The sequence below is a fragment of the Ranitomeya variabilis genome, chromosome 3 (assembly GCF_051348905.1).
Source record: "Ranitomeya variabilis isolate aRanVar5 chromosome 3, aRanVar5.hap1, whole genome shotgun sequence".
In the NCBI taxonomy this organism is placed as follows: domain Eukaryota; kingdom Metazoa; phylum Chordata; class Amphibia; order Anura; family Dendrobatidae; genus Ranitomeya; species Ranitomeya variabilis.
In genome coordinates this window covers 267,355,309-267,380,986 of record NC_135234.1, presented here as the reverse complement: position 1 = coordinate 267,380,986, position 25,678 = coordinate 267,355,309, and the positions used below count along the sequence as shown (strand labels likewise).

At 42.4% G+C, this 25,678-nt stretch overlaps 1 protein-coding gene across 5 annotated transcripts in view; it reads right to left on the bottom strand.

Annotated features, from left to right (window-relative positions):
- Positions 1-25,678, bottom strand: part of MYO19 (myosin XIX) — a 554,640-nt gene that overhangs the window by 177,481 nt on the left and 351,481 nt on the right. For all 5 annotated transcript variants that reach the window (XM_077295453.1, XM_077295452.1, XM_077295451.1 and 2 more), the window contains one exon: positions 13,965-14,130. In XM_077295453.1, the coding sequence (XP_077151568.1) occupies positions 13,965-14,130 (166 nt within the window). The remainder of the gene's footprint in view (positions 1-13,964; positions 14,131-25,678) is intronic.

Here is a 25,678-nt window from a genome sequence, read left to right as displayed (position 1 = left end):
GGTAATAACTCAGGAATGCTTCAACGGATCCTAGCGATTCTGAGAATGTTTTTTCGTGACATATTGGGCTTCATGTTAGTGGTAAATTTAGGACGATAATTTTTGCGTTTATTAGTGAATAAATCGGAAATTTGGCAAGAATTTCGCAATTTTCACATTTTTTTATTTTTATTTTGTTAAACCAGTGAGCTATGACACAAAATAGTTAATAAATAACATTTCCCACATGTCTACTTTACATCAGCACAATTTTGGGAAAAAAAAATTCTTAGGAAGTTAAGGGTTGAAAGTTTATCAGCAATTTCTCATTTTTCCAACAAAATTTACAAAACCATTTTTTTAGTGACCACATCACATTTGAAGTCGCTTTGCGGGGCCTACATGACAGAAAACACCCAAAAGTGACACCACTTCAAAAACTGCACCCCTCCAGCTACTCAAAACTACATTCAAGAAAATTATTAACCTTTCAGGTGCTTCATGCAACGTAGAAGGAAAAAATGGAGATTTTAATTTTTCCAACAAAAATTTTCTTTTATCCTCAATTTTTTCATTTTCACATGGCCAACAGGATAAAATTGATCCTAAAATTTGTTGGGCAATTTCTCCTGAGTACACAGATACCTCATATGTGGTCATAAACCACTGTTTAGGCGCTCGGAAGGGAAGGAGCGCCACTTGACTTTTTGAATGGAAAATTAGCTGCAATCGTTAGCAGACACCATGTCGCGTTTGGAGAGCCCCTCTGTGCCTAAACATTGGAGCTCCCCCACAAGTGACCCAATTTTGGAAACTAGACCGCCCAAGGAACTTATCTAGATGCACATTGAGCACTTTGAACCCCCAGGTGCTTCACAAATTGATCCGTAAAAATGAAAAAGTACTTTATTTTCCACAAAAATTTTCTTTTACCCTCAATTTTTTCATTTTCACATGAGCAACAGGATAAAATGGATCCTAAAATTTGTTGGGCAACTTATCCTGAGTAAAACCATAAACCACAGGGCTCAGAAGGGAAGGAGTGCCATTTGACTTTTTGAATGGAAAAATGATATTTACCGGTAATTTGACTTTCCAGAGCCATGACAGCACCGCACATGAGACATGGTGTCCGCCCCCAGGAACAGGAAACCTGTAGCAGAGATAAAAGATGGGGCGGCACCTCTCTCCTCAGTTTGTGTCAGAGTATGCAAGGTAACCGCCTGATTAGTTCACATGTATATTCATTTTGATAAAGTTTCTCTTATTCACCCCTTTTTTTTTTGTGCATCACACAACCACCACCAAGATAGGGTGGAAATTAATGCGGTGCTGTCATGGCTCTGGAAAATCAAATTACCGGTAAGTAATAATTTTTTCCCTTCCCCATGACAGCACCGCACATGAGAGGAATAAATAAAAGAGACTTTAGGGAGAGACAACAGGAGATAACACCTTTCTACCAAAGGCTAGATTTGAGAGCCCTATATTTAGCCTATAGTGGCAGAGGAAAGTGGAAGGTGAAGATCATACTGCTGCTCTGCAAATCTGTTCTACCGACGCATTTGCCTTTTCAGCCCAGGACGTGGGTATGGCCCTTGTAGAGAGAGCCGTTACACCCAGTGGGGGAGTTTGACCTGAGGAAGAGTAAAACAGTGAAATAGCCATAAGAAGCCACCGTGCAATAGTCAATTTTGAAGCTTTTTTTCCCCGTTTGTCCCCTGAAAGGAGACAAAAAGGGCTGATGACTGTCACCATGATTTTGAGATTTTTATATATTGGAGTAGGCAACGTCTGACATCTAGACAATGGAAGGTTTGTTCTCCCTGGGATTTTGGATTGACACAAAATGAGGGAAAAAATTATTTCCTGGTCCCTGTGAAATTTTGAATTGACCTTTGGAAGAAAGGCCGGGTCAGTTCTTATGATTACTCTGTCCTTCAGAAAGGTAGTTTATGGGGTATTTACAGAGATAGCTTGCAGCTCGCAGATACGCCGAGCTGACATCAGGGCAACCAGGAGCACGGTTTTTAAAGTCAAGGCCTTTACTGAAATAGAAATAAGGGGCTCGAAAAGAGGAGAAGTTAAGGCATTTAAAACTAAAATTAGATCTCAGGGAGCTACCTTGGGTAGTGATTTTGAGGGTCTGGCTGCAAAGGAGGCTCGAATGAACCTGTAGACCCAACGGTGATCTGCAAGTTTTTGGTCAAACAATGCACCCAGGGCAGAGACTTGCACTTCTAGGGTGCTAGTAGATAACCCTCTTTCCAGCCCTTTTTTGCAGGAATTCTAGAATTTCCTTTACCGGGAATTTCTGACTCGTATTGGACAACTGTTGCCCCGAAAATTCCAGGAATTTTTCCAGCATATTTTGGTACTTGGCTGATGTTATCTTCTTTCTGCTAGCGAGCAAAGTGGTTACTGAAGTGTTTGAAAAAACTTTTCCTAGTAAAAGTCCCCTCTCAAGTTCCAGGCAGTGAGATGGAGTCTGTGCACTTGAGGATGTAGTACTGGGCCCTGGTGCAGGAGATTTGGGATATCCGGGAGGATCCATGGGTCCGAAATAGACATGCGTGTGAACCATGCCCTTTTTGGCCAAAAGGGTGCGACAAGGATTATCCGTGCCTTGTCTTCCCGAATCTTCTTTAGGACTATTGAGATCAATGAAATTGGGGGAAACTTCCAGTGGTGCAGCAGTGCATCCACTCCTTCCGGGGGTTCCTTTGGATTTAGGGAGTAGAACCTGTTTATCTTCCGATTTTTCCTTGTGGTAAACAGTTCCACTTCTGGCGTGCCCCAGATGGCACAGACTTTCCCAAATACTTCTTGATTCAGGGACCACTCTCCCTGGCGTAATACGTGACGAGTTAAAAAATCCGCCACAAGATTGTCCGTTCCTCTCAAGTGCATACCTGATAGGGACAAAAGGTTGCTTTCTACCCATCTGAACAGCTCTTTGGCTTCCACCATCAGGGATGTTGATCTTGTACCTCCTTGTCGTTTTACACATGCTATAGTGGTGCTGTTGTCGGACAGTATTGTGACATGTCTCCCTTGGACTTCTTTCCCTGCTGGAAGAAGTGCTCGTCTTACAGTTGTTAACTCTTAGGTTGGAGAATGCTGCTCTTATTGAGGGTTCCCATGGACCCTGCAGAATTTGGCCTCACAGGTGTGCTCGCCAACCTAACGGACTTGCATCTGTTAGTACCACTGGGTTTTGAATTGACCAAGGTACAGCGTTGCTTAAGTGTCCGATGCTGGGATTGTCGCTGATAGGACGTCCAAGAGTGACATTGCCGCTCTTACTGAGATGGGTTGACCCTATTGTAACCTGCCGCATCTTTTGTTGAATGGTCCCGATCTTTCTCTCTGGGATTACGCATTCTTGCTTGATTGAATCCACTCGAATTTCCAGGAATTCCTGTATCTGAGTTAGATTTAATCTTGACTTTTTGAAATGTATTATCCAGCCAACACTGGTCAGCATTTCTAGCACTCTTGTGACTGCCTTTGCGCATTTTTCCTTGTCGTCTGCCACGACAAAAAAGTCGTCCCATTAGGGAACCAGTAGTATATTTTCCTTCCTCACGTAGGACGCCATTTCGGAGATTATTTTTGTAAATATACGAAGGGCTACCGAGACCCCGAAGGAGAGACACTGATATTGTAGGTGAGTGGGGATTTGTGCAATTTCCACTACCAATCTTAGGTACCGCTGGTGTTCTCCGCAGATTGGTACATGGTAGTAAGCGTTGGTTAGATCTATTACCACCATGTAGCAGTCTGGTTTGAGTAGCTTTACTGCGGACTTTAAAGTTTCCAAAAAAAATAGCTAGGGGTATACTAGAAAACAACGCACGGTGCAGGATTCCATGTTTAGTAACTTATAAGGGTAAAAACGCAAGGTTTTTCCTTTTCATGACAACCTGATAAATTTAATTAAAAGGGAATGGAAGAAGCCTAACAAACATGTACGTGCCTCAGACGCTTAAACGTAAATACCCATTTGATGAGGAGGTCTGTAAAAAATGGGAAAGAGCTCCTAGACTGGATGCAGCTATCGCCAGTACGTCTAGAACAGTGTTCCCCAACTCTGGTCCTCAAGAGCCACCAACAGGTCATGTTTTCAGGATTTCCTTAGTATTTCACAGGTGATGAAATTCCTGCCCGTGAAGGTGATGCAATTATCACCTGGGCCATACTCAGGAAATCTTGAAAACATGACCTGTTGGTGGCTTTTGGGGACCGGAGTTGAGGAACACTGGTCTAGAGAAATATCCCTACCATTCGAAGACATGGGTGCTTGAAAAGATCCCCTCAACAAAAAAGCTGATGCCTTTTTTAAAATCCACTTGGGAGGCGTCAGTGTGGTCATTTAAACCTGGGGTTGCCGCCACTTGCACAGCTTGTGCTATGGTCAAGTAGCTTGAAGAATTGAGTGAATAAATAAAAAACAAATGCCCGAGAGAGAGGCTATTGGAGGCAATACCCTCCTTACAAAAGGCGGCGGGATTCCTAGCGGACGCATCAGTTGACTCCGTTCGATGTGCCGCCCGTGCGTGCGCCCTATCTAATTCAGGGCGCAGGACACTATGGCTAAAAACTGGGCTGCAGATTTTCAGTCAAAAGTAAAGCTGTTCAGCCCCATGTGAAGGTCAGTACCTCTTTGGGAAGGCGTTAGACGAACTTTTGGAAAGAGCATCGGATAAGAAGAAACGGTTTCCACCACCCTCCTTCTCTAGGCGCCGTTGGGGTGATGCACGCTTGTCCTTTCGTGGATCAGGGAATAGAGGTGGCCGGGGACGCGCAGACGACAGGGCCATGCGAGGAAAACCCTCCTTGGAGGAAAGATAGGGGATTACTCTTCAATAAGCCTCCCCCTAAATCACACTCCAAACTTCAATGACGCCAAAAATCCGGTGGGGGAAGACTCTGACATTTTCTCCACCAATGGTCAGCATTAACCACCTCACGTTGGATAACCAATTTGTTATCAGAGGGCCTGCGACTAAGTTTCCTCAGGCCCCTGCCGCGGAGGATGATAATCACTCGGGTGGCCAAGAAAAACCAAGCCACACTAGAAAAAGGAATTCAAATCTTCCTGCAGAAAGAAGTACTGATGAAGGTACCACATCACCAAATAGGAGAGGGATTTTACAGCACCCTTTTCCTTACACCAAAACCAGACTGCTCAATGAGGACAATATTCAATTTAAAAGCGTTAAACCGATATATCCGAGTGGAGCGTTTCAAAATGGAAACTTTAAAGTCAAAACTAAACCACAAAAAGAATACAACCCTAAAATATCTTTATTTGCAAATATTTTAAAAGACCAAATGATCAACACTAAGCAAATAAATAAATTACCATCACCAAACTGAAAATGGGTATTGGTACAGGGGTACTAATCTGGAAAATACCAGAAAAAAACAGAAAAAATGATACACAAGCCTAATGTGGCCCTGATAAAGTCCTACAAAAGCTGTACCTTCCTGACAGTGGAGGTTGGCACCCCAAGTTCGACACGGCGAACCCACTCCGCGACGGCTGTCCCTTCTATCCCTGAAGGCCCTGTCAGCTACCCACACCCAACACTATGCACACAAATAGCTTGTTTCCTTGGCTATAGAGATGTCCAGATTAGTTTAACCAAATATAAGGATAGAGTCCTGTAATGATGTGTAAAATTTGTAAAGAGTTGCCAGACGTTGTCCACTCAGAATGTAAGGGACTAAAAATTACCCTAATATTTCATTCTGTGGCTGTCATTGATATGACTGAAGAAAAAGTCCAAAAAAAGGGCTATATAAATATTATCCTAGATTTACAGTCTAACACTCTAATATCCAGATCTACTCTCTAATCAATTATAAGCCAAAAGAAATAGAATAGTTTCATAGTAAGCTCTGGTAAAACCTGATAAATATATACATTCGCCGAATTCTCCTGGTTAGTATGCCATGAGCAACTGTGCCACACATAATATCAAGTGTATTGCCATGAATGTTTGTGGCCAGCAAGCTAACGAAAACAGAACAAGTTACTTATCGGAGTCACCCAAGTTATTTCATATTTTACGTCCTGTTTCATAGCAGGCTCTGGTAAAGCCTGATAAATATATACATTCGCTGAATTCTCCTGATTAATATGCCATGAGCGACTGTGCCACACAATACCAAATGTATTGCCATGAATATTTGTGGCCAGCAAGCTAATGAAACTAAAACAGGTTACTTATCTGAATGAATTGTTTCATAGTTCACGTCCCTATGCGTTTCGCCCCCTCCTGATATAGGGGCTCATCAGGGGACCATCAATAGAGGCAAAGCCATGGTGGCCTAAAGAGCCGAACATTTTTCTAAAAATAGATTGTGGATTCCATCTGCAAAGCCTCCAAGTGGCAGAAAAGCAGAAACCCACGTCAAGTGACCCTTTTTTGTAAACTACACTCTTCTGAGAATTCATCTACGGGTGTAGCAATGCTTTTGACTTTTGTGTGTTTTCCAGAAAAAAAAAAAACAACATGCAGAAGCAAGCATTGCAAATATTCCATGATAGTGTCCAATACATTGGAGTGCTCAGTACATTGTGCCCAGCTTGTGCTTCAGGAGCCACAAATTAAGTGGGATCGCCTCACTACATTAATGGCAAACAAGTAGACACTAACTGCGGTTAAAGGGAACCTGTCACCTTTTTTGGCCGCTATAAGATGCGGCCATCACCTTTCAGGGCTTATCTTCAGCATTCTATAATGCTGCAGATAAGCCAACGATCTGACCTGCAAGTGAAGAAAAATAAGTTTTATTATACTCACCAGGGGGGGATGCCGCCCTCCTGCTTGCTTCATCGCTCCCCGGCATAGCGCTCCCGTGCAGGCGTACTTATCTGCCCTGTTGAGGGCAGAGCAAAGGCACTGGGCCTCTCGGACCTTTCCCGGCGCCTTGGCTCTGCCCTCAACAGGGCAGTTAAGTACACCTGCGCAGCAGCGCGATGCCGGGGAGCAATGAAGAAGCAGGATGGTGGCGATCATAAGGAGATGGGAGGCGCTGGACCCGGACCTGTGACGCCCAACGGACTGGACGGCCCTCCTGGGTGAGTATAATAAAACTTTTTTCTTCACTTGCAGGTCGGATCGGGGGCTTATCTACAGCATTATAGAATGCTGTAGATAAGCCCTGAAAGGCGGTGGCCGTATCTTATAATGTCCAAAACAGCTGACAGGTTCGCTTTAAGGCACACTGTGGGGCTCAAAAGAGGGCGGGCATTTGGATTTGGAAGTGCAGATTTAGTTGGATTTCATTAGGTTAGAGCCATATCGCTTTCCCAGTGCATGTATGCTACTAATAATGTGGACACTCTCTATATTTCTTTTAACAGGTGAAGGACCTGATTGGAGACTTGTTTTTTGTGGGCTGCGGTGAAGCTTTTATTGGCGGCATTTTGTGGTACAGAAGATTTTGGATCAGTTCAAATGTATCCTGTGCTCTAAGCTGAGCCTTCACAATGGGGTTTCCACCTAAATCTCTGAAATATGTGATCCAGATGAAACCCCAAAGGATCCATTCACTATAATGAGGCAGGCAGAGTTACTCCAGATTCCGTTTGGCCTCTGTGGCCCAAGTGGTGCACAAAACTGTGGCCTGACTGCGACGCTTCTATGCACGTCTAAAAAGATGGACAAGATGGCCCGAATTATAGGCCAGATGGCATCCACTGTGTCTCCATCAGCCTCATTATAGGGAATCTTACGTCGTAAGTTCCGTCGGAATCATGTATTTCAGAGATTTACATTGAAACCCCGGTGTAAGCGTCCAGCGTAGAGCTCAGGATAAATGTGAGCCGAGCATTACTGCGATCTTTGGGAGGCAGAATGGACCATATCAACAGCAGGTCAAGAATTGGTTTTATTTTAATTTTTTTTTAAGCTGTTCAGTTTGCGGTATAAGTGATTAGGCTGCTTTATTCTTCAGGTAGGTGTAAATACAGCGATACCAGATTTATACATATATACATACTTTTTTTAGATTTTGCTAACATGTCACACTAAAAATGCTTTTTTGCATCACTATGTTCAGAGCTATATTTTTGGTCCAATACAGTCATGTGAGGTCTTGATTCTTGCGGGATGAGTTGGAGTTTTTATTGGTACCATTTTTTTGGTACAAACTTTTTTTTATCACTTTCTATTCCAATTTTTGTGAGGCAAAATTAGTAAAAACAGCAGCAATTTAGGGATAGTATTGCTGTTTTTTTTTATGCCATTCACTGTGTGGTAAAAGTTATAAAAAAAAAGCTGATTTTCTTCGGTCCAGTATACAACAAATATAGGGATAAAACATTTATATCTTTTTTATATATGTTGATGCTTTTACACTATAAAAACAATGTTATAGAAAAAACATTTACAATTTATTCTGCATTTTGTTCACCTGTATGATAGAAAAAAAACAACATTTTTGCTACGCTTCATTTTTTTACGATGTTCACTGAAGGAGTAAAATAATGTGACAGTTTTATAGATCAGATAGTTTTGACGCGGCGATATCAAATGTGTGTACTTTTTCATTTAATTTTATTTTTACATAAATATGTGTAGAAGGGAAGACCGGGCTGCCAGAGCTGCTAAAGTGCTGGGTCCGGAACTGCTGGTGCCGAACCTTCTGTTCCTGGGGAGAACGAGATTGAAGCTGGAGTGAGCCAGTAACCAGGGTGAAGGGGGAGTAACATAGTAACATAGTAACATAGTTAGTAAGGCCGAAAAAAGACATTTGTCCATCCAGTTCAGCCTATATTCCATCATAATAAATCCCCAGATCTACGTCCTTCTACAGAACCTAATAATTGTATGATACAATATTGTTCTGCTCCAGGAAGACATCCAGGCCTCTCTTGAACCCCTCAACTGAGTTCGCCATCACCACCTCCTCAGGCAAGCAATTCCAGATTCTCACTGCCCTAACAGTAAAGAATCCTCTTCTATGTTGGTGGAAAAACCTTCTCTCCTCCAGACGCAAAGAATGCCCCCTTGTGCCCGTCACCTTCCTTGGTATAAACAGATCCTCAGCGAGATATTTGTATTGTCCCCTTATATACTTATACATGGTTATTAGATCGCCCCTCAGTCGCCTTTTTTCTAGACTAAATAATCCTAATTTCGCTAATCTATCTGGGTATTGTAGTTCTCCCATCCCCTTTATTAACTTTGTTGCCCTCCTTTGTACTCTCTCTAGTTCCATTATATCCTTCCTGAGCACCGGTGCCCAAAACTGGACACAGTACTCCATGTGCGGTCTAACTAGGGATTTGTACAAAGGCAGTATAATGCTCTCACCATGTGTATCCAGACCTCTTTTAATGCACCCCATGATCCTGTTTGCCTTGGCAGCTGCTGCCTGGCACTGGCTGCTCCAGGTAAGTTTATCATTAACTAGGATCCCCAAGTCCTTCTCCCTGTCAGATTTACCCAGTGGTTTCCCGTTCAGTGTGTAATGGTGATATTGATTCCTTCTTCCCATGTGTATAACCTTACATTTATCATTGTTAAACCTCATCTGCCACCTTTCAGCCCAAGTTTCCAACTTATCCAGATCCATCTGTAGCAGAATACTATCCTCTCTTGTATTAACTGCTTTACATAGTTTTGTATCATCTGCAAATATCAATATTTTACTGTGTAAACCTTCTACCAGATCATTAATGAATATGTTGAAGAGAACAGGTCCCAATACCGACCCCTGCGGTACCCCACTGGTCACAGTGACCCAGTTAGAGACTATACCATTTATAACCACCCTCTGCTTTCTATCACTAAGCCAGTTACTAAAAGTAGCCAGTCAGTGTGAGTAGCCAGTCAGTGTGAGGAAAAATGGGTTGCGCAGCAATGGAAGCAGTCGTCCTGCAAGAATGCTGCTGAGGTACAGACCGCAAACGCTGAGAGGGAAGCGACAGGCCGTGGCGTGAAGAGAAAAAGCGGCATAGTAAGGGACTCACCTTAGGGTTTGTGCACACGTAGAATGGTCCACTGCGGATTTTTCTGCAGCGGATTTGATAAATCCGCAGGGCAAAAACACAGAGTTTTTCCTGCGGATTTACCGCGGTTTTTGTGCAGATTCCACTGCGGTTTTACACCTGCGGTTTTCTATTATGGAGCAGGTGTAAAACCGCTGCAGATTCCACACAAAGAATTTACATGCTGCGGAATGTAAACCACTGCGTTTCTGCGTGTTTTTTTCCGCAGCATGGGCACAGTGTTTTCGGTTTCCCATAGGTTTACATTGTACTGTAAACTCATGGGAAACTGCTGCGGACCTGCAGCAAAATCCGCATCGTGGGCACAGAGCCTCATAGGGAGCATTAGGTGACAATTATTATTGCCCCTATGCCAGAAACTGACATAGAAAGCTGCAAATTATGATGCACATCTTCTGAATTCCAAAATGTCCACCTTTTAAAACTTTCTCCAATGCTCACTGAACTTTTTAAATGGGGGCAGATCTTTTAATTTACTCCAGAAAGTGGCACAAATTTTAGTGCCAATCTACATCAGCCCATTCCGAGCATATACTTTTATTTGTGGTGCACACATAGAATGCAATGTGCCTAATTTATTAAGAGACATAACGTATGTGCCTTAATAAATCAGGAACATACGCCAGCAAGCATTTCATCAGGACTGGGGTAAAATGCTTCATTGTAAGAGCAGTGAAACTATGGAAATAACATTATCAATTATATGTGTATGAGATTATGAGAGATGCGTTGTTGATCAAGGGATGTATTCTGAATTGGAGAGAAGGAACTATTTGAAAATCGCCTATTGCCGGTTTGAAAAGTAACGTGTCACCAACAACTATTAGTTAAATCATGTTTTTGTGCTGAAAGTTTTTGGTTTTGTCACAGCAATACGTGTGGGGTTCTTCTTTACACCCGTTCCTCTTTTTGCTAACAGTTTTCCACGGTCTTTTTACACTCACTCGAGCATATGCGAGTTATGGTGGTTTCGGGAATATATGATCTTGCATTACCCAGGAGGATTCCCACATACTCCTGTGGACTTCGTATGTGCTGGATTGCTACTTCTTACTGTCCCTTCCTGTACATATACCATGTACCCTCTTCTTGTTTTTTTTGCACATATTTTATGTGTACTCATCTGGGTTACTGCATTTGCATACTGTAGAGGCATACCATTTACATGGGGTAGTCCGTTTGGACAAGTTTATGTGATAACTTTTCACAATCGCAGTGTGTCACTGTACACATACAATTAGGTATTGTAGAGTATTCTACAGGATTGCAATTAAATCTAGGTTCCTACTGTCTTGGATATCTGCACAAAGTTACCGCATATCATTAAGGGTTACTACTGTCTACGTAGTACACTGGCAGCCTCATATCATGGTTTTGTCACTATAATAGACTCGTGGTGTCTAACTGTTTTGATGTGGGGTTTTTTATGTTTTTATTGTGTATGTTTAATTGTGTTTAATAAAGACATATTTTTATATTTAATTGGGTGTTCTCATCACTATGTATTGGCCTTTCTCTTTTGTACTTGTTTTTCATTTTTGGCAATATTTGTTTCCCGTATATCTCAATCTCTCATTAAAAATAAAAAAAATAAAAATAGAAATTTGGCAATTTTAATGATGGATACTGAGGCTATTTTAGACCAAGTTCCGGTTTCAGGAAATTCACATGTATATTAGCACTAATAGACTGACTCAGACCCTCTTTCTTGTATTAATGTGTCTAATGAGCATGTGAAAAATCAGGTGCTATTTGTCATTGTAATCCTGCTTCTCAATATAATGAGCTTGCTGAAAACTCTTTGTGGAAAAACAGGGAAGTATGACTAAAATGTAAAAAATTGGTTTGTAAATGGTTTCAAAACGACTGCTTTTTAAAAAAAAATTTTGTACAAATGTGACCCACTAGAATGATTTTATGTGCACCTGGAATTTTTGCACAAATTGTGCAACATTTTATCAGAACATGTGACTATAATATGCTAAAAGGTCTCCAAAAAGGTTTAAGACAAATGTATAGAGCATTAATGATTTTGCACAAAAATGTATGAACCAAGTGCACTATCTTTAAGCACTTGGCACAAAAAAAAAAAAAATCGACAAATATGACAAGAAAAAAAAAGAAAAAGAAAAAAAAAAAGCGACTTAAACAACAACAAAAAATATTATGCATAGAGCCCCCCACCTCCTTACATGCCAGTAAGATAATGTTTATAATGTGTGTCAATAAACAGACCCACACTGCCCACGGAATACTAATGAATGAAAGCACTGGATATGCATCCACAGTCACCCTGTAAGGCCGGTTTCACACGTCAGTGGCTCCGGTACGTGAGGTGACAGTTTCCTCACGTACCGGAGACACTGACACACGTAGACCCATAAAAATCAATGCATCTGTGCAGATGTCATTGATTTTTTGCAGACCGTGTCTCCGTGTGCCAAACACGGAGACATGTCAGTGTTCGTGGGAGCGCACGTTTTACACGGACCCAATAGAGTCAATGGGTCCGCGTAAAACACGGACCTCACACGGACATTCTCCGTCTGGGGTCCGTGTGCGTGCAGGAGACAGCGCTACAGTAAGCGCTGTCCCCCCCACATGGTGCTGAAGCCGGTATTCATATCTTCTCTCCAGCAGCGTTTGCTGTTGAGAAAATATGAAGAATAGTGTTAAAAATAAAGATCCATGTGTCCGCCGCCCCCCCACCCCCTGTGCGCCCCCCCCCGCTGGTCAGAAAATACTTACCCGCTCCCTCGCTCCTTCCTGGTCTGGCCGCGCCTCCTACTGTATGCGGTCACGTGGGGCCGATCATTTACAATCATGAATAGTCGGCTCCGCCCCTATGGGAGGTGGAGCCACATATTCATGACTGTAAATGATCGGCCCCACGTGACCGCATGCAGGAGAAGCCGCGGCCAGACCAGGAAGCAGCGAGGGAGGCGGGTAAGTATTTTCTGACCAGCGGGGGGGCGCACAGGGGGTGGGGGGGCGGCGGACACATGGATCTTTATTTTAAACACTATTCTTCATATTTTCTCTGCAGCAAACGCTACTGCAGAGAGGATATGAATCGCAGCTTCAGCACCATGCAGAGTGGGTACCACACGCTCCGTGTGGTACCCACTCGCCATACGGGCGGCACACGTGTGCCGCACGTATGGCCTCCGTGAGTTCCCAGGCACACGGACACGGATAACTCCGGTACCGATTTATTCCGGTACCGGAATTATCTGGACGTGTGGGACAGCCCTAAGGATCACAATTGAGGCGAGGATGGGAGGGCATAATGAGAACAGCGTGCTTGTGGTAGTAAATCCAATGCAAACTTTACAGCATTCCATTCAGAGTTTTGATAAGCAAACCACTGAGAGGAAGACACTTTCACTGCCATCATCTGTACTCCAACTGATATCAATGCAGCTGAAGGAAGGCAAATTAGACTGCAGGGGTCTGGAAACCACTTACTATATATGGAATTTTTACTGGAATTAAGCTAAATTCCCTAATAAAGTGATATGCAAGGTTGTATAATTTCCCATGTTGGACAAAATTATTTCACTTGAGTAAAAAATGAAGTCTTTACTTTAATAGTGACTTGTTATAAACATTAAAAATTATTTAAAGGGGTTTTCTGGGAATAATCTTTCCCTCCCCTCTACCAATAAATAAAATAAAATCATCCTGCCCAGGCCCACCCTATGCCTTTGTAGTCATTACAGCTCTACTGAAACTTGTCAGCAGAGAACATGACCCTGTAGCCAATCACTGGGCTCAGTCGCTCTTCGGATCTGGACACCATGAGCCCGGTTATGCAGTGGTCATCTACGCTGACAGCAAAGACCATGGCTGTGGTGGAGACCAGGGGAGGGTGAGTAACACCTGAATTATTTAAACACACTGTGGAGTTAAAAGTTATTCCCAATAGTTTGAATTTACCAACTTTTTATCTCACCTAGCATAGATAGTTTTGGCCAGACAATCCCTCCTTGTTTCACACTCTGATTTCTTGCATGGCTTCTTGAAAACTTGTTTCCCAGCTGTAATAGTTCGGAAACATAATCTTTCTAGTAGTAGGTCAGGAAGAAGTTTTAACAGATTTGAAGCAGAGTTTACAAACTCTAAAACAAGAGAAAATAATACACACATCACGTACATGCAGTGCTAAATCTGTGTTTTCATGGAAAGTTAGTAAAATACATATGAGTATTACAAATATACATAGGCATCTGTGAAGTTCAGAAAGAAACCTGCAGAAGCCACTTTAAAAGCATCACGATAGTTACTGAACGCCAGACACAAAACACTTCATGAATGGTTAAGGAAGAAAACATTGGATGGGCTTCTTGACTAGTGACTTTGCTAATGAAGGCCTATTCTCATTAATGTGAGATTGGTGGGGATCAGTCAATGGTAAGCTTTAGCCAGGTCTCTTGGCCCAGAAGCATGCAGTGTACGGAGATGGAATACCACAGTCTGTGTATCTAAACAGATAAGTTCCTAGTTACTGGTTAGCCTCAGTTCATAATCACATTTCTGATTCTTTGTAGCTATATCTGGCTTTAGTAAATGAAAAACACTACCACAAAGTGTAAATTGTGTTAATTTATTATTTTTAAAAAATCAAGGTTTTCTTTTGTGAAAATAAACATCAGTGTTAATCATTAATGAGGTAATGTATTTATTAGTACATAATTTTTGTAGCTAATGTTCACCTACTGTTGGTCAATGTCCGGAATTCTCATTCCCCTCACAGCACTCAGTTTGTGGCATGTAGATAGTTAAGTAACATTTCCCCATAGACCTTAGTTCATGACACAAGACTACATTCATACTTCCATGTAGAGCTGTTCCTTGTATTCTCAGACAGCACACTGACCCATAGCGTTTCATTGAGCCATATACACATCAGTTTTTAAAATGGGTCCATGTTTCCGGCCCAGAGGACAGAGCGTCTCCTATTCTCATCTGTCCTACAGATCAGACTCGGCCATTACGTCGACCCATGAGACTTGGATCAAACTAGGAAGACATACTTTGCACTTGTTTCTGCCTAGTTACCTAACGATATGTACATTGTTAAGGGCGCATTCACACAGAAACCCTCAATAGGCAGGCTTCACACTAGCGTTCGGCAGGGCTGCGGATGGAAAGCGGTCTTCCTCTGTTAAGCCCCGCCCACTTCCGCGCCTCTTCCTTCAGCTCCGCCTACATCTGCATGCATCCTGCCTACCCTATTTTTAACATTGGGTAAGCAGGCCATTCGGATGTATGCGGATGCCTCCGAATGCGTCGTCTTGATGCTGCACTGACCTGCGTCAAACGCAACATATTCGGATTTTGTTGAAGTCGGCGCAGCTTCAAAACGATGCATGCGGAGACATCCAAATGGCCTGTGTACCCAATGTTAAAGATAGGGTAGGCAGAACGCATGCAGACGTAGGCGGAGCTGAAGGAAGAGACACAACAGTGGGCGGGGCTTCATGGAGAAAGAAGGCTGCCGTCCGCAGCCCTACCGAACGCTAGTGTGAAGCTAGCCTTAGTGATGTCATTTTACAAACTACACCTCTCAATTCATCTAGGGGTGCAGTGATCATATTGACACCACAAGTGCCACAGAAATTTGTAACATTGGGCAGGGAAGAAAGAATAATTACATTTTTATCACTAATATGTTGTTTTAGCCCCACATTTTTAACTTTTATAAGGGCTAATAGGAAAAAAATGGACCTCTCAGTTTGTTGCGCAATTTCTCCGGAGTACACCAATACCCTCCATGTAATTGGGAACAACTTTTGAGGCACAGTGCAAGACTCAGAAGGGAAGGAGTGCCATATTATAGTGCAGATTTTACAGTTATGGTTTGCTGGTGCCATGACCCATAAGAATAATGGACTTTGAGTGGCCTATATTGGAAACTTCCCCAAAGTGATAACATTTTAAAAACCCATCCACTTTAAAACTGTTGTCTGGAAAATTTTTATCCTTCAGTTGCTACACAGGAATTAATAAAAAGTGTAATGAAAAAAAAATTAAATTTTACCTCTAAAATCATGGTTTAGCCCCAAATGTCTCACTTTTGCAAGAGGTAACGCCAAATATTGGACCCCACAGTTTGTGAGACGGGCAATACCCCACATCTAGTCAAAAAGTTCTATTTGGACAAACGGCAGAGCTTGGAATGGAAGGAGCAATATTTGAATTTTGGAACACAAATTTGGCTGAAAGATGGCGGGCATCATGTCGAATTTGCAGGGCCCCTACGGTGCCTAAACAGCAGAAACTCCCCACAATTGACCCTATTTTGGAAACTACATCCCTCAAGGATTTTATCCAGGGGTATAGTGAGGTGTTTGTACCCAAAAGGTACTACACAGAATTTGATAAGATTAGGTTGTCACAATGAATATGTAGTCAACAGTGTTGAGCGCAAGTACTCGCTACGCGAGTTTGAATGTTTTGCAGCTGTTAGAGACCCAAAAGAACATGTGGGGATTGCAGGTGTATGGCAGAAAATCCCTTTTTTTTTTTCTTTTGACAGTCTAACATGGGTGAGGAACCTCAGGCCCCAGGGCCATTTACGGCCCTCAATGACCTTTTATAAGGCCCTCAAGCAGATTCTCAGGGACTGCATTCTTGGGCAGGGAGGTGTATTTTGATTACAACCAGCTCAGTAATTTCTTCTTGCTTTGCTAGCACATACATGCAGTGTTCACTACTGAACACTGAAGGGCATGCAATGAAAGATTATGTCCTGAAACCAGTGCCACAGTCATGATGCACTTTGTGGCCGAGTATGTACGGCCCCCGAAGGATGGTATAAATATCCAAATGGCCCTTGGAAGAAAAAAAGATTCCCCACCCCTGGTCTAACAGCTGCGAAACATGAAGGGCGGGGACTCACAGTTACATAGGTTGATCAAGTTCAACCTTCCTCCACCAATTATTATTCAGATTGTTTTGCAATATTGTAATGTCAAGGCCAGATTTTAATATCATACATAGTTTGGTGTCGTCAGTAAAGATTGACACTTTACTCTCAATCCCATCCGCAAGGTCAATAATAAAGAGATTAAAAAGAATCGGTCCTAGCACAGATCTCTGTGGTCCCCACTGCTGACTATATCCCATTTAGAGAACATACCCATTTATGACAACTCTTTGTTTCCTGTCATTTAGCCAATTCTTTACGCATCTACATATAGTTTCCCCAGTCCCTGCTTATGGAGCTTCAGTATAAGGCTGTTATGTGGAACAGTATCAAACAGCCAGATAAATCACATCAGCCGCATTACCTACATTCAGGTTTGCACTTAGCTCCTCATAGAAACCCAACATGTTAGTTACACACGACTTATTCTTAATGAATCCATGCTGGCAGTTATTATATTATCTACAATATATTTCTGCAGGTCATCTCTTATAATGCCCTCAAAAATTTTGCACACTACTGGATGTCCTACTGGATGTCAGGCTTACCGGACGGTAGTTGCCTGGATCCACTTTCTTACTTTTCTTAAATATCGGTACCACGTGAGCCATCCTCCAATCCCTTGCCACCACCCCTGTTACAAGAGAGTCTAAAAATATGAGATACAGTTGTTTGTCAATTCTTAAGCTCAATTCCCTCAGTATCTGAGGATGAATGACATATGGGCTGTGTGAGTTGTCAATGTTTAAATTGCTCAGATGTAGAGTGTATTTTTTTGTGTGTTAAACTAGTTATATCAGGATGTGAACTTTGATTTTTGCCTAGTTGAATGATCCTGTAAGGGCTCATACTCATTTGAGAGAAAAAAAAACGGTCCGTAATCTGGACTGAAAAAAATGGACGAGTGCCATGCGAGTACAATGCGATTTTTCTCACATAGCATCCGTATGACATGCGTATGCAATGCGTTTTTTTCTCTGCTACTATTTTTCTACAATCATTTACAGGACCATTTACAGTGTTCTATGCCACAGAATGGTAAGGTATCTGGAAAAAACAGACAACATGCAGATAGTCCGTATGCCGTGCGATTTTTTTCTCACACCCATTGACTTGCATTGGCGAGTCTCATCCAAGAAACGCAGCAAATTGCAGCATGCTGCGATTTTTTTCTCAGTCCAATTTCAGCTGAGAAAAAAAATTGCAGATGAGATGTCACCCATTGAATAATATTGGTCAGAGTGCAATCCGATTTTTTATCGGATTGCACTCATCTGTTTTTCTCGCAAATGAGTATGAGCCCTAACAGACAGTTCATTGGTGAATATGGATGAAAAGTGCCTGTTTAACCCCTTCATGACCCAGCCTATTTTGACCTTAATGACCTGGCCGTTTTTTGCAATTCTGACCAGTGTCCCTTTATGAGGTAATAACTCAGGAACGCTTCAACGGATCCTAGCGATTCTGAGATTGTTTTTTCGTGACATATTGGGCTTCATGTTAGTGGTAAATTTAGGTCGATAATTTCTGAGTTTATTTGTGAAAAAAATGGAAATTTGGCGAAAATTTTGAAAATTTCGCAATTTTCACATTTTGAATTTTTATTCTGTTAAACCAGAGAGTTATGTGACACAAAATAGTTAATAAATAGCATTTCCCACATGTCTACTTTACATCAGCACAATTTTGGAAACAATTTTTTTTTTTGCTAGGAAGTTATAAGGGTTAAAATGTGACCAGTGATTTCTCATTTTTACAACAAAATTTACAAAACCATTTTTTTTAGGGACCACCTCACATTTGAAGTCAGTTTGAGGGTTCTATATGGCTGAAAATACCCAAAAGTGACACCATTCTAAAAACTGCACCCCTCAAGGTGCTCAAAACCACATTCAAGAAGTTTATTAACCCTTCAGGTGTTTCACAGCAGCAGAAGCAACATGGAAGTAAAAAATGAACATTTAACTTTTTAGTCACAAAAATGATCTTTTAGCAACAATTTTTTTATTTTCCCAAGGGTAAAAGGAGAAACTGGACCACGAACGTTGTTGTCCAATTTGTCCTGAGTACGCTGATACCTCATATGTGGGGGTAAACCACTGTTTGGGCGCACGACAGGGCTCGGAAGGGAAGGAGCGCCATTTGACTTTTTGAATGAAAAATTGGCTCCAATCTTTAGCGGACACCATGTCGCGTTTGGAGAGCCCCCGTGTGCCTAAACATTGGAGCTCCCCCACAAGTGACCCCATTTTGGAAACTAGACCCCCCAAGGAACTTATCTAGAAGCATAGTGAGCACTTTAAACCCTCAGGTGCTTCACAAATTGATCTGTAAAAATGAAACAGTACTTTATTTTCACAAAAAAATTATTTTAGCCTCAATTTTTTCATTTTCACATGGGCAACAGGATAAAATGGATCCTAAAATTTGTTGGACAATTTCTTCTGAGTACACCGATACCTCACATGTGGGGGTAAACCACTGTTTGGGCACATGGTAAGGCTCAGAAGGGAAGGAGCGCCATTTGACTTTTTGAATGAAAAATTATCTCCATCGCTAGCGGACACCATGTCGCGTTTGGAGAGCCCCTGTGGGCCTAAACATTGGAGCTCCCCTACAAGTGACCCCATTTTGGAAACTAGACCCCCCAAGGAACTTATCTAGATGCATAGTGAGCACTTATAACCCCCAGGTGCTTCACAGAAGTTTATAACGCAGAGCCGTGAAAATAAAAAATAATTTTTCTTTCCTCAAAAATGATTTTTAGCCCAGAATTTTTTATTTTCCCAAGGGTAATAGGAGAAATTGGACCCCAAATGTTGTTGTCCAGTTTGTCCTGAGTACGATGATACCCCATATGTGGGGGTAAACCACTGTTTGGGCGCACGGCAGGGCTCGGAAGGGAAGGCACGCCATTTGGCTTTTTGAATGGAAAATTAGCTCCAATCATTAGCGGACACCATGTCGCGTTTGGATAGCCCCTGTGTGCCTAAACATTGGAGCTCCCGCACAAGTGACCCCATTTTGGAAACTAGACCTCCCAAGGAACTAATCTAGATGTGTGGTGAGCACTTTGAACCCCCAAGTGCTTCACAGAAGTTTATAACGCAGAGCCATGAAAATAAAAAATAATTTTTCTTTTCTCAAAAATGATTTTTTAGCCCACAATTTTTTATTTTCCCAAGGGTAACAGGAGAATTTGGACCCCAAAAGTTGTTGTCCAGTTTCTCCTGAGTACGCTGATACCCCATATGTGGGGGTAAACCACTGTTTGGGCACATGGCGGGGCTCGGAAGGGAAGTAGTGACGTTTTGGAATGCAGACTTTGATGGAATGGTCTGCGGGCATCATGTTACGTTTGCAGAGCCCCTGATATGCCTAAACAGTAGAAACCCCCCACAAGTGACCCCATTTTGGAAACTAGACCCCCCAAGGAACTTATCTAGATGTGTGGTGAACACGTTCAACCCCCAAGTGCTTCACAGAAGTTTACAACGCAGAGCCGTGAAAATAAAAAATCATTTTTCTTTCCTCAAAAAAGATGTTTTAGCAAGCAATTTTTTATTTTCACAAGGGTAACAGGAGAAATTGGGCCCCAATATTTGTTGCCCAGTTTGTTGTGAGTACGCTGATACCCCATATGTGGGGGTAAACCACTGTTTGGGCACACATCAGGGCTCGGAAGGGAAGTAGTGACATTTGAAATGCAGACTTTGATGGAATGGTCTGCGGGCGTCACATTGCATTTGCAGAGCCACTGATGTGCCTAAACAGTAGAAACACCCCACAAGTGACCCCATTTTGGAAAATAGACCCCCCAAGGAACTTATCTAGATGTGTGGTGAGCACTTATAACCCCCAAGTGCTTCACAGAAGTTTATAACGCAGAGCCGTGAAAATAAAAAATAATTGTTCTTTCCTCAAAAATTATGTTTTAGCAAGTAATTTTTTATTTTTGCAAGGGTAACAGGAGAAATTGGACCCCAACAGTTGTTGCCCAGTTTGTCCTGAGTACGCTGGTACCCCATATGTGGGGGTAAACCACTGTTTGGGCGCACGTCAGGGCCCAGAAGGGAGGGAGCACCATTTGACTTTTTGAACGCAAGATTGGCTGGAATCAATGGTGGCGCCATGTTGCGTTTGGAGACCCCTGATGTGCCTAAACAGTGGAAACCCCTCAATTCTAACTTCAACACTAACCCAAGCACACCCCTAATCCTAATCCCAACTGTAGCCATAACCCTAATCACAACCCTAACCCCAACACACCCCTAACCACAACCCTAACCCCAACACACCCGTAACCCTAATTCCAACCCTAACCCTAATCCCAACCCTAACCCTAATCCCAACCCTAACCACAACTGTAACCCCAACACACCCCTAACCCTATCCGTAACCCTAACCACAAGCCTAATCTTAACCCTATTTCCAACCCTAGCCCTAAGGCTATGTGCCCACGTTGCGGATTCGTGTGAGATTTTTCCGCACGATTTTTGAAAAATCTGCAGGTAAAAGGCACTGCGTTTTACCTGTGGATTTACAGCGGATTTCCAGTGTTTTTTTGTGCGGATTTCACCTGCGGATTCCTATTGAGGAACAGGTGTAAAACGCTGCGGAATCCGCACAAAGAATTGACATGCTGCGGAAAATACAACGCAGCGTTTCTGCACGGAATTTTCCGCACCATGGGCACAGCGGATTTGGTTTTCCATAGGTGTACATGGTACTGTAAACCTGATGGAAAACTGCTACGAATTCGCAGCGGCCAATCCGCTGCGGATCCGCGGCCAATCCGCTGCGGATCCGCGTCCAAATCCGCACTGTGTGCACATGCATTAACCCTAACCCTACCCCTAACCCTACCCCTAGTTCTAACCCTAGTTCTGACCCTAACCCTAGTGGAAAAAGAAAAAAAAATATTTTCTTTATTTTATTATTGTCCCTACCTATGGGGGTGATAAAGGGGGGGGGTTTATTTATTATTTTTTTATTTTGATCGCTGTGATAGAACCTATCACAGCGACCAAAATGTACTTGTAACGAATCTGCCGGCCGGCAGATTCGGCGGGCGCACTGCGCATGCGCCCGCCATTTTGGAAGATGGCGGCGCCCATGGAGAAGACGCACGGACACCGGGAGCCTCGGTAAGTATAAGGGGGTGGAGATCGGGGCACGGGGGGGCGTCGGAGCACGGGGGGTGGCATAGGAGCACGGGGGGAGCGGACAGGAGGACGGGGGTGCGGAGCACAAGACGGAGGGGAGCGGAGCACAGATCGGTGGCTTGGGGGGACGATCGGTGGGGTGGGGGGGGTCACATCAGTGTTTCCAGCCATGGCCGATGATATTACAGCATCGGCCATGGCTGGATTGTAATATTTCACCAGTTTTTTAGGTGAAATATTACAAATCGCTCTGATTGGCAGTTTCACTTTCAACAGCCAATCAGAGCGATCGTAGCCACGGGGGGGTGAAGCCACCCCCCCTGGGCTGAAGTACCACTCCCCCTGTCCCTGCAGATCGGGTGAAATTGGAGTTACTTTCACCCGATCTGCAGGGACGCGATCATTCCATGACGCCACATAGGCGTCACAGGTCGGATTGGCACCGACTTTCATGACGCCTACGTGGCGTCAAAGGTCGGGAAGGGGTTAATATCTCAGCCTTTTCTTTGTCCTCAATAATTATCTTGTTATTGTCATCTTTTAAGGGGCCGATAGCATCTGTTTTTTTCTTTTTGGCATTGATGTATTTATAAAAAAATGTGGGATTTATTTTAATGTCGTTGACGATTTGTTTCTCTGTAGATATCTTTGCTAGCTTGAGTTCTTTTTTACATTCCTTATTTACATCTTTATAGTCCTGAAATGCTTTTTCAGTATTCTCAGCTTCCAAGAATTTGAATGCCTTTTGTTTTTGTCACATTAAACTTTGTACTCTTATTTATCCATAATGGTTTCTTTTTATTCCTTGACATTTCATGACCATAAGGTATACGTTTTCTGCAGGATTCTAGTAGTATTTCGTTAAAAATGCCCCATTTATGTTCAGTATCCCCAGTTAGACTGATATGGTCCTAGTCTACAACCCCTGACAAAAATTATGGAATCCCAGGCCTTGGAGGATGTTCATTCAGTTGTTTAATTTTGTAGAAAAAAAGCAGATCACAGACATGGCACAAAACTAAAGTCATTTCAAATGGCACCTTTCTGGCTTTAAGAAACACTTAAAGAAATCAAGAACAAAAAATGTGGTAGTCAGTAATGGTTACTTTTTTAACCAAACATAGGGGAAAAATTATGGAGTCATTCAATTCTGAGGAAAAAATTATGGAATCACCCTGTAAATGTTCATAACCAAAACAACACCTGCATCAAATTAGATCTGCTCATTAGTCTGCATCTAAGAAGGAGTGATCACACCTTGGAGAGCTGTTACACCAAGTGTACTGACATGAATCATTGCTCCAACACAAGAGATGTCAATTTAAACAAAGGAGAGGATAATCAAACTCTTAAAAGAGGGTAAATCATCACACAATGTTGAAAAAGATGTTGGTTGTTCACAGTCAGCTATGTCTAAAATCTGGACCAAATGCAAACAACATGGGAAGGTTGTTAAAGGCAAACATACTGGTAGGCCAAGGAAGACATCAAAGCGTCAAGACCGGAAACTTAAAACAATGTGTCTCCAAAACAGGAAACGCACAACAAACCAAATGAGGAACGAATGGGTGAAAACTGTAAGAAACCACCTAAAGGAAATGGGATTTACATACAGAAAAGCTAAACGAAAGCCATCATTAACACCTAAACAGAAAAAAAAAAGGTTACAATGGGCTAAGGAAAAGCAATTGTGGACTGTGGATGACTGGATGAAAGTCATATTCAGTGATGAATCGCAAATCTGTATTGGGCAAGGTGATGATGCTGGAACTTTTGTTTGGTGCCGCTCCAATGACATTTATAAAGATGACTGCCTGAAGAGAACATGCAAATTTCCACAGTCATTAATGGTATGGGGCTGCATGCCAGGTAAAGGCACTGGGAAGATGGCTGTCATTACATCTTCAATAAATTTTATGTTGATATTTTGGACACTTTTCTTATCCCATCAATAGAAAGGATGTTTGGAGATGATTAAATAACTTTTCGAGATGATAATGCATCCCTACCATAGAGCAAAAACTGTGAAAACATTCCTTGAAAAAAGACACATAAGGTCAATGTCATGGCCTGCAAATAGTACAGATCTCAATCCAATTGAAAATCTTTGGTGTAAGTTGAAGAAAATGGTCCATGACAAGGCTCCAACCTGCAAAGCTGATCTGGCAACAGCAATCAGTGAAAGTTGGAGCCAGATTGATGAAGAGTACTGTTTGGCACTCATATCCATACCTCAGAGACTGCAAGCTGATATAAAAGCCAGAGGTGGTGCAACAAAATACTAGTGATGTTTTGGAGTGTTTTTTTTTTTGTTTATTTTTCATGATTCCATAATTTTTTTTCTCAGAATTGAGTGATTCCATAATTTTTTTTCATTGCTTGGTGTAAAAAAGTAACCATTACTGACTACCACATTTTTTGTTCTTCATTTAGTTTAAAAACAGAAAAACTTTTCAGCTCACCCAGTAGAAACATTCGTCTGTAGTCCACATAATGTCCGAGCAAGGAAAAAACACCTCTGTCTGACGTTGAAACTTGTGCACATGGAAAGAAAAATCCAGCTCCAGGAATAAAAAGTATAAAAAATGTATTTAAACATATTAAAATTTGGAAAACTGCTGAGAAGCTAAAAATTACATCATTTGGATGGAAGCTACCATGTAGTCGCTAGATGCGTTTCGAGCACAAACGGCGCTCTTAAGTCTAAGAGCGCCGTTTGTGCTCGAAACGCGTCCAGCAACTACATGGTAGCTTCCATCCAAATGTTGTAATTTTTCGCTTGTCAGCAGTTTTCCAAATTTTAATATGTTTAAATACATTTTTGATACTTTTTTGTTGTGAATTTGCTTTTTGCTCCCTCTAGTGGTTACTAGTTTTTTGACTCTGGTTTTTCTGTCATTCCTTTTATCCGCACCTGGGTCGTTAGTTAGGGGTGTCGCTATATAAGCTCCCTGGACCTTCAGTTCAATGCCTGGCAACGTAGTTATCAGAGCTAGTCTGCTGTGCTCTTGTCTACTGATCCTGGTTCCAGTTATATCAGCTAAGTCTGCCTTTTGCTTTTTGCTATTTGTTTTGGTTTTGTATTTTTGTCCAGCTTGTTCCAAATCTATATCCTGACCTTTGCTGGAAGCTCTAGGGAGCTGGTGTTCTCCCCCCGGACCGTTAGACGGTTCGGGGGTTCTTGAATTTCCAGTGTGGATTTTGATAGGGTTTTTGTTGACCATATAAGTTACCTTTCTTTATTCTGCTATCAGTAAGCGGGCCTCTCTGTGCTAAACCTGGTTCATTTCTGTGTTTGTCATTTCCTCTTACCTCACCGTCATTATTTGTGGGGGGCTTCTATCCAGCTTTGGGGTCCCCTTCTCTGGAGGCAAGAAAGGTCTTTGTTTTCCTCTACTAGGGTTAGCTAGATTCTCCGGCTGGCGCGTGTCATCTAGAATCAACGTAGGAATGATCCCCGGCTACTTCTAGTGTTGGCGTTAGGAGTAGATATATGGTCAAACCAGTTACCACTGCCCTATGAGCTGGATTTTTGTATTCTGCAGACTTCCACGTTCCTCTGAGACCCTCGCC